At 28.5% G+C, this 17,352-nt stretch overlaps 1 protein-coding gene across 1 annotated transcript; it reads right to left on the minus strand.

Moving 5' to 3' along the window:
* Nucleotides 1-984: 984 nt before the first annotated feature.
* On the minus strand, nucleotides 985-1,867 carry LOC136077847 (uncharacterized). Its single transcript, XM_065791999.1, has 2 exons — nucleotides 1,489-1,867; nucleotides 985-1,328 (listed from the first exon to the last, which is right to left on the minus strand). The coding sequence occupies exons 1-2, from the start codon at nucleotides 1,865-1,867 to the stop codon at nucleotides 985-987; spliced, it is 723 nt and encodes a 240-aa protein (XP_065648071.1).
* Nucleotides 1,868-17,352: the final 15,485 nt, after the last annotated feature.

The following is a 17,352-nucleotide window of genomic DNA, read 5'->3' on the forward strand; positions in this document are numbered from 1 at the left end:
TTTGTGATAAATATCGCGTGAAAAAATGGACCGTATCAAGACTTTGTTCCAAATATCGTTCTACGGGGATGTTGACAGCAGATAACAAAGGTGGAAGACCGTGTTCCACCACTTCTAGAGAGGATTCTATGATCGTCAGATCCGTCAAGAAGGATCCCTGAATATCATCAGTCGAGATACAAAAGCAATTAGAGCTGCCTGTATCGGACCGAACAATCAGACGACGTGCTGTTGAAGCCGGATTGTTTTCTCGAAGCCCTGCAAAGAAACCGCTGATTTCACTAAAAAACCAGAAGAAAAGACTCCTGTTTGCTACATCTCATATTGACTGGAATGTGCATAAATGTTCGTAGTAAGGATCAACTGTTTGAACAAATCCAATAGGCCTAGACAGCGATTCCACAAAGTTTCATTGATCACCTGATCGAATCTATGCCTCGAAGATGAAAGGCTGTGATCGACAACAAAGGATTCGTCACGAAATATTGATAGCGAAATACAGCTTGGTCAACATTTTGTTGAGTTGCACTTGTTTTGTCCAGAAGGAAATCAATTTTTTTTAATACTTTCGATTAATTTATTAATTTTCGTATACAACTTTTATATAAAGAAACTAAATTAGCATTATTTGGTTGCACTCGTTTTGTCCGATACTATATATATATATATATATATATATATATATATATATATATATATATATATATATATATATATATATATATATATATATATATATATATATATATATATATATATATACATATATTTGGGGAGGCCTGGGAATTAAGAAGGTACGACGCATGAGTGGAATGTTACGCTCTTACTTTATTGTGAATGTTACAATTCAGATTTCACAAATGAATGATTCATGCATGAATAATTATTAATTGGTTTTTATTATTTGGTTTTTTTTGATATGTAATTATTTTCAAATTACTATAAATGAATAGTTAAATTAATGTCACATTTTGCAAATGAAATCTAAAGAAATTCACTAAAAGTAACTAAAACAGAATGAATTAGTTTTAATTTTACAAACAATTTTCTTGCTTTTTGTTCTGAAAATGCAGCAATTATATTTGAAAAATCTAGTTTTCGTGCAATATCGCAGTTTATATTCAACATAGTAAGTCCATTCAACCGTTCCTGCCCCATAGTTGAACGATGATAATTTTTTATCTGCTTTAAAACATTAAATGTGCGTTCGCCCGAAGCCGTCGATGCAGGCAAGCTGATAAAAATTCGTAATGCAATTGTAATGTTTGGAAAGACACCTGAAAGACCAAGTCCAAGTATTTCTTCCAGGTATTTTTTTGGTGTACAGTCTAGTTTAAAATTAGCACCATAGACTCTTTTAAGAAATAAAACCTCATTTTCAAGTTCTTGTAAGAATTCCTTGTCAAATTTGTGCTGAAAATGTTGAGCAGCCAAAACAAGATCTTCGTCGTTCAAATTTTTAAAGCAAGAGAAATCCAAAAAGTTTACAAATTTCTTGTAACGACTGAAATCGTCGCGTGAGGCCAGGTTGAATTGAATCAATGATGACAAAATATACATTGATTTTGAAATATAACTCAGCATCATTTTGTCTTGGAAAATAACGATTAGTTAAAAACTCCCATAAAATACCAATACTTCTTGCAACAAATTTTGACTCATTTAAAGCCTTATCAAACTGTTCACGCAACCTTTGAATGTCATTACATAGATTTTTAATGTTATCCTTTTCAATATCAAGAGTGGCTTGGCGTGCCTCGATGATTAGATTTGTCTGATGAATCATTGTGAGTAGCTTCATCCAGATAGAAGATATCAAAATGCAATCAAATTTGGAATTATACTTTTGAATAGCATTGAGTTTCATTTTAAATGTAGCGCCCCAAGTTCATTTAAAGCACTTCTTACTGAGTTCAAATTTTGTGCAACTGGTTTAACACCATCAGTCCGTGCTGACCATCTTGTTTTGGACATTCCATGCAACGAAACAGGAAGATGTTGTTTTAATTTTCCCACCTTTGAGGACTGCTACTGAATAAATTGTACATTTGCTGAATTGTTCATCTAGAATACGTTGGAATAATTTTTTCCAATTTTCAGTTTCAGTCTTGAGTTCTGATAAAAGTAAATTATCCACTGAAGTTTCACATAATGCTGCTCTACTAGCAGATTTCCATACAACATAGTTTTCTTTATGGTAAATTGAACTTTCGTGCGACGGAATACGATCTTTCAATCTTCTCCAACCTCTACTGCTGCCCCATCCGGCAGAACTAGAGAAAAATGACACATTTGCAGCATTTTTTTTCAAAAGGAAACATGGTGCACAATACAAATATTGTTTTTCAAGACTCCAGCACAACCAGTCTCTTTTGCAAGTTTCTCCATTTGCAAGAGTTTTGTTTAAGAAACGATAAGAAAATGCATGATGATTAGTCTTTAACGATATTATTTGGAATTTCAAAACAAGTAATCTTAAGAAAAGAGTTTACTTGACAAGAATTGTTCTTGTTGATAATCCCAATGTCAATAAAATTGAATGGATTACCTCGATGAATCGGATCAGTTATCTCTGTTTCCATATCTCGAATTTTATTTTCACCTGCATTTTCCTGTAATGAGATTTCGGTTTCAACCCGTTCCTGGTTTATAATATTTAAATTTCCTGCTGGTTGTTGGTCCAAAATTGGGTCTTCTGCAATTAGAACAAAATTAAGTATCAAAGTATACTTACTATTATCATGCGGAACTTTGCTTTATCAAATATCTATAATTCATCAAACATCCATAACTTCATCAAAAATCCATTATTTCATCAAACATCTATTGCATTGTTGCATCATCTATTGTTGCTTCACCAAACATTTATCAATTTATAAAATATTCATCAATTCATCAAATATTCTTTACTTCATCAAACATTCATTGCAAAATCAAACATTATTCACTTCATCAAACATACATCATTACATTAAATATATCTATTACTTTATCAAACATCCATTTCTTCATCAAATATCAATTGCTTCATTAAACAGCCATTGTTTTATAAAACATTATTTACTTTATCTAACATCCATCACCTAAGTAAATATCTATTTCTTGATCAAATATCCATTTCTTCATTAAACATCCATTACTTCAAAAAACATCTATTACTTCAACAAATATTTATTACTTCATCAAACATCTATAGCTATATCAAACATTCATCACTCCATCAAACATCTACTTTGTGATCAAACATCCATAGTCATTATTATTAAATATAAATATATATATATATATATATATATATATAATTATAATCATACAGTATTTATTATTGGGTCAATCCAGCTCAATTCAATATATGCTCGGCACTATACCATCTCAGATTTTGATGATTTTGTCAGACACTATTATTTGAAATTGAGTCTTCTTTCTTTACGTTAAGCTTATAGCTTAACGTAAAGAAAGAAGACTTCAATTCCAAATAATAGTGTTTGACACCTTACAGTTTCAGAGATATTGATATAAAACCACTAAAAAATTAAGCTTCTATTTGAAAATCTAGTTTCAAAATGGTGTAACACTTTTTATAAGTTTTTTGATGCCCCCCGTACAAAAAAACGTTTATCTGGACATGCCAAAAACACATGATTCTGAAATTTTTTCCTAATATTCTTTATTTAACAAACTCTATAATACAAAAAAGCTCCAAGGGTTTTCTTTTTAAAATCAGATTTATTTCCATTTAAAGTTTTATAATAAAAAGATAAGAAAAAATTGTTAATGTAATAATGAAAAAATATTATTGAATTATATGCATTTATTTTGAGCATTTTAAAATAATTGGTAGAATCTCAGTATCTCAGGTAGAGTTTTAACATATAAACTTGTTTGCATTTCACAAAAAAGATCTTTATTTTATGCAATCTTTATGTTTTGTAACTGAAGGATTTTCTATTTAAGAATCTTAAAATAACAATTATTTTAAAACTATTTCTTACAGAACTAAAAAATAGTATAACAATATGAATGATAAAAAGAGATGTTCAATTAGATTAATAAAGAAAGAAGTTTGTCACAAACGAACATGTAAAATCTAATGATATCAAAAAAACTTCAAGTCTTAATGATTTTGAGAAAGACTTGATAATTAGTTGTTCTGGTATTAATGAAAATTTATAAAGTAATGAAAATACAACAGTTTCCCTACACCATAAATATGTTTACTTAAAACGTTACTCAAAAATCCACATAACTTGCTTTGATCCATTTCATTTACACAATGGAAAAAGAAGAAAGGGTATTACTACTTAGCCATAAAACGTTTTTAAAGCTTTATTGTAATTATATACTTTTTTTTTGCAAAAATCACACTAAAGCAGTAATTATAATGTTTTTAGGAGGATGTAAAGAAATTAATATCCAACTTGCTGGAAAATTCAAAAACATTGGTATTGATGTTATACCTGGAGAAAAGATATGTCCCTCATGTAAGATTAAATTGATGACATTTAAGGATAATGGACCAGGAGAACCGACTTGCAGCCAGATTTATGAAGAAAAAGATAATGAACTAACTATAAACGAGTTCTTAAAAGAAAATCTTAATTCTTCTTTGACGGTTATGAACATAAGTCCACTTAAAATGCATGCTGTGAATAGACACTCAAGAGTTGCTCTTAGTAAAAAGAAATTATTGCATGTTCAAAAAACAGTAAAGTTAGGTACTGCAAGGACTTTAAATATAGATCTTGATCAGTTAAGCCAAGAAGATTCCTTCAATAAATTATCTAAGGAAGTTAAAAATAAAGCAAATGACATGGATATACTTAAAGGAAAAACCAAAGAAAAAAATGTTAATTTCAAATCAGAATCTGAAAATTGAACTACTACCACTGGTTCCGATCTCTTGGTCTAACAAAGATATAGAAGTCTCTTGAGATATTTCTTTCCCTTTTTTTTTTTCCCTGAAAAAAGAAAAGATAAAATTATTGAATTTTATTGTAACGATCAAAATAGCAGACAAATGGCTGGTAAAAAAAATTCTGTGAGAATAGCTCAAAGATCTCACATGTAAAAGCAATTGATTCTCTAAAATTTAAAGAACTATATGCTAAGTTTAAAACCAGTCATCCAGATATAAAGACTTGTTTTTCTAACTTTTGCTCACATTGTCCAAAAATGGTGCATTACAGTAGGAGCATCTGGTGCGCATGCAGTATGTATGTGTACCTACCATCAAAATGCTAAGTTAATGATTAGTACAAATGAATTATCAAAAGATTATCATGAATTTATTGGTATGCTTGTTTGTAGTAGGACTAACAAGAACTGCATGATACACCGTTGCCCTTTGTGTCCAGAAGATTCTAAATTAAGAAATTATCTTGAAAATGAGTTGAGTTCTCAAGATGGTTGTTGTATAGATTACAAGCAATTGAAGGCAACAGATCGATCTGAGCTAATAAGTCTAACAGAAACCACAAGTAGCCTCATTAATACTCTGACAAATAAGTTACAAAAGCTTACAGTTCATTCTTATATTGCGAAAAGTCAAGATGATTCTTTAAGAAAATTAAAAGATGAGTTAAGTAGTACAGAGTTCATTGTCATTTGTGATTTCTCAGAAAACTATGAGTTTCTAGTACAAGACGAAGTACAAAGTTTTCACTGGAACAAAATTCAAGCAACATTGCATCCAACAGTAGTTTACTATAAAGTACTAATGTTCTCAAATGTGATTCTATATGTATTATCTCTGATGATTTACTGCATGATGTAGATATGGTATATCATGTGATGAAGTTAACAGTTGAAAATATTAAAAGCAATATTTCTCATCAAATAGAAACTGTTCATTACTTTTCAAATGGGTGTGCTGGCCAGTACAAAAACTGCAAACACTTAATAAATATATGCCACCATGAACAAGATTTTTCTATGAAATGTAAATGGTCTTTGTTTGCTAAAAGTCACGGTAAATCACTCTGTGATGGTATTGGTGGGACTGTTAAACGACTAACTTTAATTGCTAACCTTCATCGAACAACAACAAATCATATACAGCATCTGCAATGTTTTATTTTTGTCAAAATGAAATCATAGGAATTAATTTTTATTACATATCTAATGAATCAAACATGATAATCTGAATTGAAATGGAGCAAAGATATGCAACTGCAAAAATGTGCCAAGCACTCGCAGCTATCACAATTTCAGTCCAATAAGTAACACAAAAGTTGGAACTAAAGTTGCTTCTGAAAAACTGGAGTTTTCATTTGTTTTTAATTTTCAAACTAATGGGGTTATTAAAAAATGCTATATTATGATAAGAATCCATGGATTGGACTAGTTAAGGAGATTGATGTTGAAAATAAAGGCTTTCAAATTAGATTTATGCATCCATGTTACTTTTCAAAGTCATATTATTGGCCTTCTAGAGATGATGTGTGCTGGGTTCCATCTACAAACCTATTTTTAATGATTAATATCCCAACAACTGTGATAGGAAGACAATAGAAATCAGTGAAATTGATCATCAACGCGTTGAAGACAGCTGGGCAAACTTTAAACCAGAGAACTAATTTTTTATAAAACTGTTAAAGATTGTTAACTCTTATTACCTTCTAGTTTTAATTTTTTCTTATTACATTTTACTTATTTCTATTTGTTTATTTATTTGTTATTGTTTAATTTATTTCTATATTTTTTGGTTCATTATTATAAGACTTTAAATGCAAATAAATCTTATTTAAAAAATAAAACCCTTGCAGTTTTTTTAGATTGTGGAGTTTGTTACATATAGAACCTTCAGAAAAAATTTTAGAATCATTTCATTTAGGCATCTTAAAATAAACATTTTTTGTATGAGGCATCAAAAAACATATAATAAGTGTTACACCATTTTGAAATTAGATTTTCATATAGAAGCTCAATTATTAGGGGGTTTTAGCCATCAGTTTTCAGTTCCTCGCCCTAACAAATAGTTAGATAAACATTTTTACCACTTTTGAACAAGTATTTCAAAAGTTAGAGCTAATTGTGTTGTGCAATAAGCTAAAAAAATAAATGGCGCTGAAAAAAACAGTCAGAAAAGAGATTGGCACAGAGTTTCAATATCTCTGAAACTGTATGGATTCAGATACTAAAAATATGAGTGAAGTTTTCTTTCATTAATTTAAGCTTGTATTCCAAAAATCATCAAAATTCAATATGGTATGATGCGGAAATTTTTTTTTTGGTTGATTTTACACGGAATGACCGAGTTATAATACATCTAATTATTATTATTATTATACAGTATTTTGCTTCATTAAATATTTATCATTTCATTAAACGTCCATCACTTTAGCAAAAATCCATTACGTCGTCAAAAATCCATTAATTTATCAAATAAAATTCACAAGTTAATAATTTAAAAATATTATATTATTATATATAAAATAACAAGACATAATCATATTTTTATATAGTAATTAGATATAATTATACTAATTATATCACATTCAACCAGAGGACCTATTAGTTTTAATGAAGTGTCACCTAGGTTTTTCTAAAGTTAGGCATTATTTTAATTATAGTATAAGTAGTTTAATCATATTTCAAATTAGTTCCACTTGCTAAGAATAAAAAAACTCTGACCCTTAACCCCCTCCCCCTAGCCTTACAAAAAAAAAAAGTGCTTTTGTATTTTATGATAAAACTTGAAAAAATTGTTTAAAATTGATTTGGTTTACGTCAATACAAAGGTTTTTCTTGACAAGCTATCAACAAAAGTGGCCAAAACATTTGGGGTTTATTTGTCCTATTGCTCTAATCAGACAACTTACTTTAACACTATTTAATTTTCTAATAAAATGAAATTGAAACTTTTTACGACGTATGATTTTTACATAACATAAGGTATTTTAATCATCTGATTCCAAAATGAGTTTTTAATCTCTGTAAAAAGATTTCCTAAGATAGTCATACATTCACCACTACACCACAAGCAACATTTGTTGTCACCATGTGAAAAAAAAACCTAAAAATACATGAACACATTCAAGATCAAAAGTAAGGATGGCGAAAATCTCAGGAATTTTTAATCCCTGTATTTCGAAAATGAGAAAATTATCCTCAAGAAATCCGTATAAGTTTTTCTCTAAATAGTACAAACACTTTTAAATACATCTTCTTCCTTGATTGTTGAAACTTTTGTTATTTTTATTTTTTATTCTGAGGACTTCTCCTAAAGCTTTCGAAGTTGAATCTGGCATGTATAGACTTGGTGCCTGCAATTCCGAAGATACTTTAACTTATGTAAAGACAGTAAAAAGAAAAGCAAACATTTTCTACAGCCAGCAACATAAATATTAAAAAATTTTAAATATTAGATTTAGTTTGGGATATAATTAAACAACAATTTTAAATTTTTAAATGCACTTACTTTTCATATGGCTTTTTTATCTGTTCGCTTAGGAAATGCCTCTATATATAATTTGTGTTGTTGAATTGTAGTATAGCAAGGTTTGTCATTATAATAGGGATGCTGTTTCTGTATAAAATTATACAGAACGCTTGTTTACATGACCATTAGTGTAAATAATACTTTAATGTAAATAATAATATTGTAATACAAACATCATTAAGCGCCTTATATTAACCTTAGAGATTATCTTGCTGACTACTTTCTTAGCCTAAACTAAGAAAGTAGTTAGCAAGTTTTGTAAATAGATAGTTAAAAAGGTTTCTTACAAATGAAATAGTAAATCATTGGAATGTGTTGCCATCAGAAGTTGTATGCACTTCATTTGTTTACAGTTTCAAGGCTCAGCTCGATGCAAAAATTTTGAATATTCCGCATAAGTATCGAGATTATAACTTGAAAAAAAAAGAAAAAAAAAATTTTCTCAGTTATACTTCATACTATATGTTTTATTTTAAATTTTCATATATGAATAAAATTAGAGTATGAAGGTGAAAAGGCTGCCGAAACCTGTAAGTTAAAAATGGAAACCTGTTGCAGCATTTTTCTACTACTACTACTACTACTACTACTACTACTACTACTACTACTACTACTACTACTACTACTACTACTACTACTACTACTACTACTACTACTACTACTACTATTACGTTAATGATAAATACCAGACTTTTTCTTTATTTTCAATCAAATAAAATATTTTAAAAATTTGCTTATTAGCCAGTTTTTTTAAAAAAGCGTTTAATTTTCTCTTTAAAAATAGTAATAATAGTAGTTCAAACTGTAACTCTATTAACAGCGAGTTAGTTTAAAAACCCACTTTGACAGCTTTTGATAATATGCAACAATTCAATTCGAAAAACTTAAACAAAAATAGTTTTCAAATTAATTTTTTATGCTAAATTTATTACTAATTTGTTTTTGAAAATATTTACATTTTTTGAAATGACATCTTTCTGATGGCTAGCATTCCATAAATTTGCAGTTGTGTTTAATTCGTGTATCAATATATCCTTGCTTTTGATGACCATGTTACTATGTGTTTCTTACACTTTAGTGATGTATCAAAGTTTAAATCAAGATCATGTTCATTTGTTGAAGTGTTAATTTCTGATCCATTAACTGTGTAATTGTAGTTTATGTTGTTTTTATCGTAATGCATAACCACACATTTACTCTTGTTCCATTTAATTAAACATTTCAGAGAAATGCTTAATCAAAATAGTATATATATATATATATATATATATATATATATATATATATATATATATATATATATATATATATATATATATATATATATATATATATATATATATATATATATATATATATCTATGTACGTATGTATGTATATATAAACATATATATATATAAATATATATTTACATATATGTGTATACATTTATATATATATATATATATATATATATATATATATATATATATATATATATATATATATATATATATATATATATATATATATATGTATATATATATTTATATATTTATTCAATGGTGGCCGGTGACAATACACTTTGGTGGGGCCAGGAAATATTAACCGAAAAATATCACAACGACTTGCTGTCAGCGTAATTGATGCTTTGGTATTTGTTAGGGCTAGCATACTTTCAAAATAAAGTATTTAATGACTTTGAATCTCTTAAAACTACGTAAAAACCAGAGAAAACTGATGGAAAACTGCCCAAATATTTCAAAAGTGTCTTAACTCTTTTTAAAGTAATAAAACACCGTCAGCATCAGTTGTAGATGCAGGCATGACCAAAACAATCTCTATCAACTTTGATACTTCAGAAAATGTTCCAACCAGGTTATTTTAATGTATAATTGGGATAGAGCATCAATTGTGCCGATATCACTAAAAACAGCATTTTCAACAAAACGGTTAATTCCGACATCAACTTAACTTCACTTAGTATTGGTTAGTTATTTTAATATTTTATATATGATACCGAGGGAAATGCTGTATATTAAAATTGAAATTGTTCGGATCTCAATGACGAGAAACGCTAAGCCAATAAAATGTCAATTTTTTTCATGTTAATTTATCTTAATAATGAACCTAAATTATTGATAAATAAGGTAACTTTAACCTATAACTATGACTTTGACATGATTTATAAGCAAACTTTATCAACAGCAGTTTAGACAAGAAGGGTTTCTCAATTACCAATCGATAAAATAATAGAGAATGCAACATAACATACATTAAACTCTCTGATAGGTTCACATAAAGTTTTCTGAGAATAGCGAAAAGGTCAACAAATACAAAAAAGATACTTTTACAACATTAAAAAATTTTTAAACATGTTTTTTAAATATTTTTTTCATAATACAACACATATTTTACTTAATTAAATCCATAATTCTTAAATACAATATTTACAATGTCAGTCATAGATAATAGTAATCTTCACAAGATTATTTACATTGTCAAAGATGATTTAACGATTTCATGTAATTAAAAATAAAAACTTAACATCTGTTTGTAAGCATACATAACAGTTCTTAAATGTTTATATAGTTTTAGTAATTTGGCTTCAGCTTCAACCCCCAAAAAAAACATTTCAATAAAATATTCTGATTATTTTATTTCTATGGTAATGGTAAATGTCAAACATTTTAAAATAATCTAAATTTTGTATACTTTTTTAATTAGTGCCTTTTTGAAAGTATCAATTATTGAAGCTGTATTAAGAAATGTAACAGTACCATAAGTGGTACAGTTTTTGCGATTGAAAAAAAATTTTCTTTATATCTTCTGTTGTTTTAGTTGTTTGTACCTTTTTGCATCAAACTAATAATATTGACTAATAATAAAATATTTCTTGAAAAAATATCAGTTGCATTTTTTTGCTAATAAAAAGTTCTTTAAAACTTGTGATTGATGCTTATCATCATGGTTGATATTGGTCTGGTTCAGCGCCGATCTAATTGGCAACTTAAAAGATAGAATAACTCAACTGCCTCCAAACATTGTAAACAATTTTCAATAGTTGATTTATTATGCCGCAGAATATAATACATAAGCTATTTGGAAAAAATAAACTTCAGCTATCCCTCATTAAGAATAGAACAAGAATTTCAAAAGTATAAACAGTTTGTAGCTCTTATTATATTTGTAGAAATGACTAAGCTTTTTCGTGTCACAATATATAAACTTGCTAAACATTGCCATACACTTGCGATGCATTTGTTCGATTAATGTAATATGGCTGAGCCACTACTTTTTTCCTGTAAAAAAAACAAACAATAAATTTTCAAAAAATAAAAAAATATATGCCTGAAAATGTAGTTCACTAACAAATTATAAAATGTACAAGATTGTTGATTATAAAAGAAATGCGAAACTTTTTCATGATATTTTAAAACCAATTTTCTAAACTGTTCAATTTCCCAAGAGTTTCTAAACTTATAATTTATTCTTTTTACCATTGTTATTCCTGTTATAATTATAGAATAAAATGACTTGTCCAAGAAAATCTAGTTTCTGAAAATTAATAGAAATTAATTTTTGTTTTACCTAACTATATCTCTTTAAATGTTTATGTCAAAGCAATATTCAAACACCAGTAATTTCTCTTACATTATTTTAAATATCGTGTTTTTGCCATGTTCTTATTCCTATTAATTTATACTCCTAATAACTACATGAAAAATTTTATATCTACATATCCAGGGCAAGAAACCATTATTAACACTGTTAATATTGTAATATTGGTACTGTTAATAATCACAGTAAAATTGCAATATTAACAAATGTATGATGTTTACAACATTTTTACAAATAAATGTTTACGTTTAATGTTATAAAGTTTCCTAATATTACTGTACATTATTGAGTCGACAAAACATCAGACTTTTTGCTGCAGTAAATTCTTCACTCTTTAAATCGAGAATTAAAAATGGTGAATAAAATTTTACAGCTTGTTGATGTTTTTAAACTTCTTTTCTTCTCAGGCCGGTTCAATAACGCCCTGCAGTGCGCTTTTTTGTCCCACCTAAAAGCACAATGAATTCTACGCGCGCATCAAAAACTATATTATTTAAGTAGGGCCAGAAAAAACCGGCCCAGTCTAACACTTTTAAAATAAAATAATATAAAATTAGAACTAACTAAAATTAGAACTGTTTATTTTTAAAAAACCTGTTTGCAAATAGTTTAGGCTAATAGTTGTATATTTACATATATATAAATACATATTTGCATTAACAAATACTTTATTTTAAATAAATCTAGGTGGGGTCAGGCCCCTATGACTCCTATTGACGAGCCGCCTTTGTATATATATATATATATATATATATATATATATATATATATATATATATATATATATATATATATATATATATATATATATATATATATATATATATATATATATATACATATATATCAGGGATGCGGAGTCCCAAAAGGACTCCGGCTTTATATCTCAACTTTTTCCAAGTCCGTAGTATTCAGAAGCTCTAAACATGATTGTTAGCTTATGATCTGCTATAAGAAAAAAAGCTCATGAGATTAAATGACTTGAAACTTATTATTTTAAGCCCGGAGTCCTTGAGTCCCGGAGTCCTTGCCGCCATTATACCGAAGGACTCCGGGTTCAAAAAACAGTTGTTCCTCTAACCTAAAAGTCTTAATTTTTTATCTATTTGTAGTCCATAAACATATTTATATTTTTAGAACTCCTGGATACCAAAAACTAGAATAAAGTAATCTTTTTTAGACTATCAAATCCGGAGTCCTTTTTGGGACTCCGCATCCCTGATTATATATATATATATATATATATATATATATATATATATATATATATATATATATATATATATATATATATATATACATATATATACATATATATATATATATATATATGTATATATATATATATATATATATATATATATATATATATATATATATATATATATGTATATATGTATACATACATGTATATATATATATATATCTATATATATATATATATATATATATATATATATATATATATATATATATATATGTATATATATATGTATACATACATGTGTATATATATATATATATATATACACATGTATGCCTTTTTATAAAGTTTAAATCATCTGGCTACCTTATTATGAATTTCTTTATATAGCAATGATTAGACAGAATGGTATTTATATGCATATATATATATATATATATATATATATATATATATATATATATATATATATATATATGTACATGAATACATATATATATATATATATATATATATATATATATATATATATATATATATATATATATATATGCATATAAATACCATTCTGTCTAATCATTGCTATATAAAGAAATTCATAATAAGGTAGCCAGATGGTTTAAACTTTATAAAAAGGCAACAGGATGGCATCCCACTGCATCTCACCTCAATATGAGCACTGTATATATATATATATATATATATATATATATATATATATATATATATATATATATATATATATGTATATATATTTATATATATATATATGTATATATATATGTATATAAAAGTAGTATAAAAAGCGGGTTCTGGGCCATTTTTTTTCAAATATATCCCTATCCATATTCTCATATCATATTTCATCCATATCAACAATAATATATTAATATATTATGGTTTTATCAATTTCATCAACTTAAGCATAAAAGAAAACATGTCCTAATTCATCAAAACTTCCAGATTGTCCCTTTTGTGCATCGCCAGAGTTTATTGTTACTACTAATCTTCTTCCAGAAGTAACACTTAGCATGGAATCATTAAAATTTCTGTAAAATGAGACAGTAGATGTAGATTCAATTGCACTACTTGATAGATACAATAGTGCAGATGATTCATTTCCAAATGAATTAATATTATTACTGTTCCACGAGGAGAGATAAAAGTCTTCTAAACCAGATGATGCGAATATACATTTACTATCTGAATCAAATCCAGGATATCCTACTGTAGTACCATTTCCATCATAGGTTGTCCACGGTTGTATAACATTGGCAGTACTTGTTGGAGAATTTTTTGCATCATACATGCGTACTCAAGATTTCCACCAATTTCCAGATAATCCAATAATATGTATTCTAATATACTTAAGATAAACACCTTGTTTAGCATTGTCCGTAGTGTCTAATAAGATATATTCATTACCATAAGTTGTGTTCATAAATCTAAATGTTTCTGAGTATATTTTAATAGATGACAATGATTTAGGTGTTGATGAAGTCTTTGTTATATGGGGTTGTATCCAATATCTAACCTTTTTACTAGTTTTATTGTATAATTGAATTGTTAGACTACTAGTAAATGGCATATCAAGTGTAAAGTAACCTCCTAGTAAATTAGCTGTATATGCATTACAACCTTGTAAAGAGTTTACATAAAATGGTCCACCAACTGGTGCAAATAACATATCACAAGCTAAACCAATATTATTATCTCCATCACTCCGTGTAGAAGTAGAAAGATTTCCTATGCAAAGTGCATGATCTGCATATATTTTAAGTAATACACTACCTGGAACATTGATAGTAGTATCTAATCCATCTAATGCTAGCCATAGTTTTCTGAGAATACCAGGACCAGTAGATTGTGTAAAAACTTTTGTTGCATTAGCATCTGTTTTTGGTGGAATAGTCTTGTATTTTAATCCAAGGCAATTTAAACTTGAATTTGGTATTATCCCTAATTCATTAAGACTAAGTGAATTATTATCAACATAATTTTTTGTAGCAGCATCTTGTGAGTTTGTAGGATCTGGTACATTTATTAATTTATGAGAATTCATATTAATATTACTAGTTGCATTATTTTGTCCATCTCTACGAATGAACAAGTTATTAGCTTCAGATATTATTAAACCATTTAAATATACATCTGAAGTAGTAGTACCGAATATATCGACAGGCATTTTATATATAAAGAAAAAAATTAGCATAGATTATTAATTATATTCTGAAAATCGTATCCTTCATCTAGTTTTTTCAAAACATATAAACACAAGTGTCCACAGAATGAGGTATTTCCAAATTGAACTCTTTCACTGTTATAATAAACAGGACTTTTTAAATAATTAATAATATCAACAGGTGGTAGCCCATAAGAGTCAAAACTTAGTTTTTTATCACTGTCTTTGCAGAGCCGTACCAAGGGTGGGGCCGGCCGGGCCGCGGCCTGAGGCGCCAAAATTGGGAGGGCGCAAATTTTAATAAATTAAAAACAATAATCAGTTTATGAAACAAATTTTCAAGGCGTGGCTGCTGTTGATAAGAAAATAAGTTAAAATTCCCCCTCTTGACACAAACTCCTATATATTAAAGCTCATTTACTGAACAAAAGAGCGCCCTCTAACACTATCAGCTGAAATGGAGGAGGATGAACTTCATTCATCAATCTCAGAAATTCCAGTGGCCTTGGAAGAAAATTTTCAACACAGGGATCCAGCGACACGGCCTATAATAACGGGCAAAACAAGATGCTTTTTGATTGAGCACGGACCAGAGCAAGACAGAAGAGAATTTTTCCTAAACACGCTTTGTAATTTTGACAACAGAATGCGACACTTTAGCTCAAAATGGTATAAAAAAATTCATCCCAATAGTGAAAAATTTGTTCGCACTTGGCTGCAGCACAGCAACGAAAAAGATTCTTTATTTTGTTTTTGCTGTTTGTTATTTTAAACAACAAAAACCAACAATTTCTCAGAAATTTCCAAAGGGTTTTGTGACTGGAAAAAACTAAACCCAAGAATTCCTGAGCATGAAAACAGCAATAAACACCAAAGAAGCTATTCTGATTGGAAAACTCTTGAAAAAAACCTCAAGGAAGGAAAGACCCTGGATTCTGATCTGCAGAGAGTTATCAGTGGAGAGATGAAAAATTAGTTGTTGATGCAATTTTGTTCTGTGCCAAGAATCTCGCTCTTCAGGTAACAATGGAAAACATCGGTCAACAAAACAGTGGTATTTTTCTGAGCTAAATTGAGTTGATCAGCCATTATTATCCTTTAGTGGCTGAACACATTGCGTACGTTAAAGCAAAAAAACCACAACATCCTACTTTTCTCCTCAAATTCAAAATGAGCTGATTGAGTTACTTGGGCAGAAAGTTAGGAACGAAATTTTGTCAAACATCAAAAAAGCTAAATACTACTCTGTTCTGTTTGACTGGACTCCAGATACCTCCCACAAAGAGCAGATGACTCAGATCATCAGGCATGTCCACATCAGTGATGAAACCAGCACAATTAGGAAAAGCTTTGTGGATTTCATTGAATTTTACAAAAAAACTGGAAAAGGTCTTGCAACAGAGATAACTGAAGAATTGGAGTAGGATGGTCAAAACATTTCCAATTGCCGGGGCCAAGGCTATGACAATGGAGCAAAAATGTCTGGAAAATACAATGGTGTCAAAGCTCACATCCATTCTCTTAATGAGTCAGCAAGATTTGTTCCATGCGCAGCTCACACTTTAAATTTTGTTGACGTTCAGGCTTCTGAGGTTTACCCACTCATGATTACGATTTTTGGAAAGGTTCAAGCCATCTTTATCTTTTTTTCAACTTCCACGTCAATATGGGAAAAACTGATGAAAACGTTGACCACCTCATTAAAGGGAAACAGTGACACAAGATGGTCTGCCAAAAGAGAAGCAATCACACAATTGCACAGACAAATCAAAGACGTTCTTCAAGTTTTGGAACCAATTATCCACAATCCCATGACAAATGCTGTCACAGTTAGCAGTGTAAAAAAACTTCTCATTCAAATTGATTTCAGTTTATTGTGTTTGCTGGATTTCTGGTGTCAAATTCTTTCTCTAATTGACCGGGAA

This window comes from Hydra vulgaris, chromosome 03 (genome assembly GCF_038396675.1).
Source record: "Hydra vulgaris chromosome 03, alternate assembly HydraT2T_AEP".
NCBI lineage: Eukaryota > Metazoa > Cnidaria > Hydrozoa > Anthoathecata > Hydridae > Hydra > Hydra vulgaris.

Coding starts and splice junctions, on each gene's coding strand:
- LOC136077847 (XM_065791999.1), bottom strand. CDS start 1,867: ATGAAACTCAATGCTATTCAAAAGTATAATTCCAAATTTGATTGCATT. Junction 1,329..1,488: donor TCAGTCGTTACAAGAAATTT/GTAAACTTTTTG, acceptor ATTTTAAACTAG/ACTGTACACCAAAAAAATAC.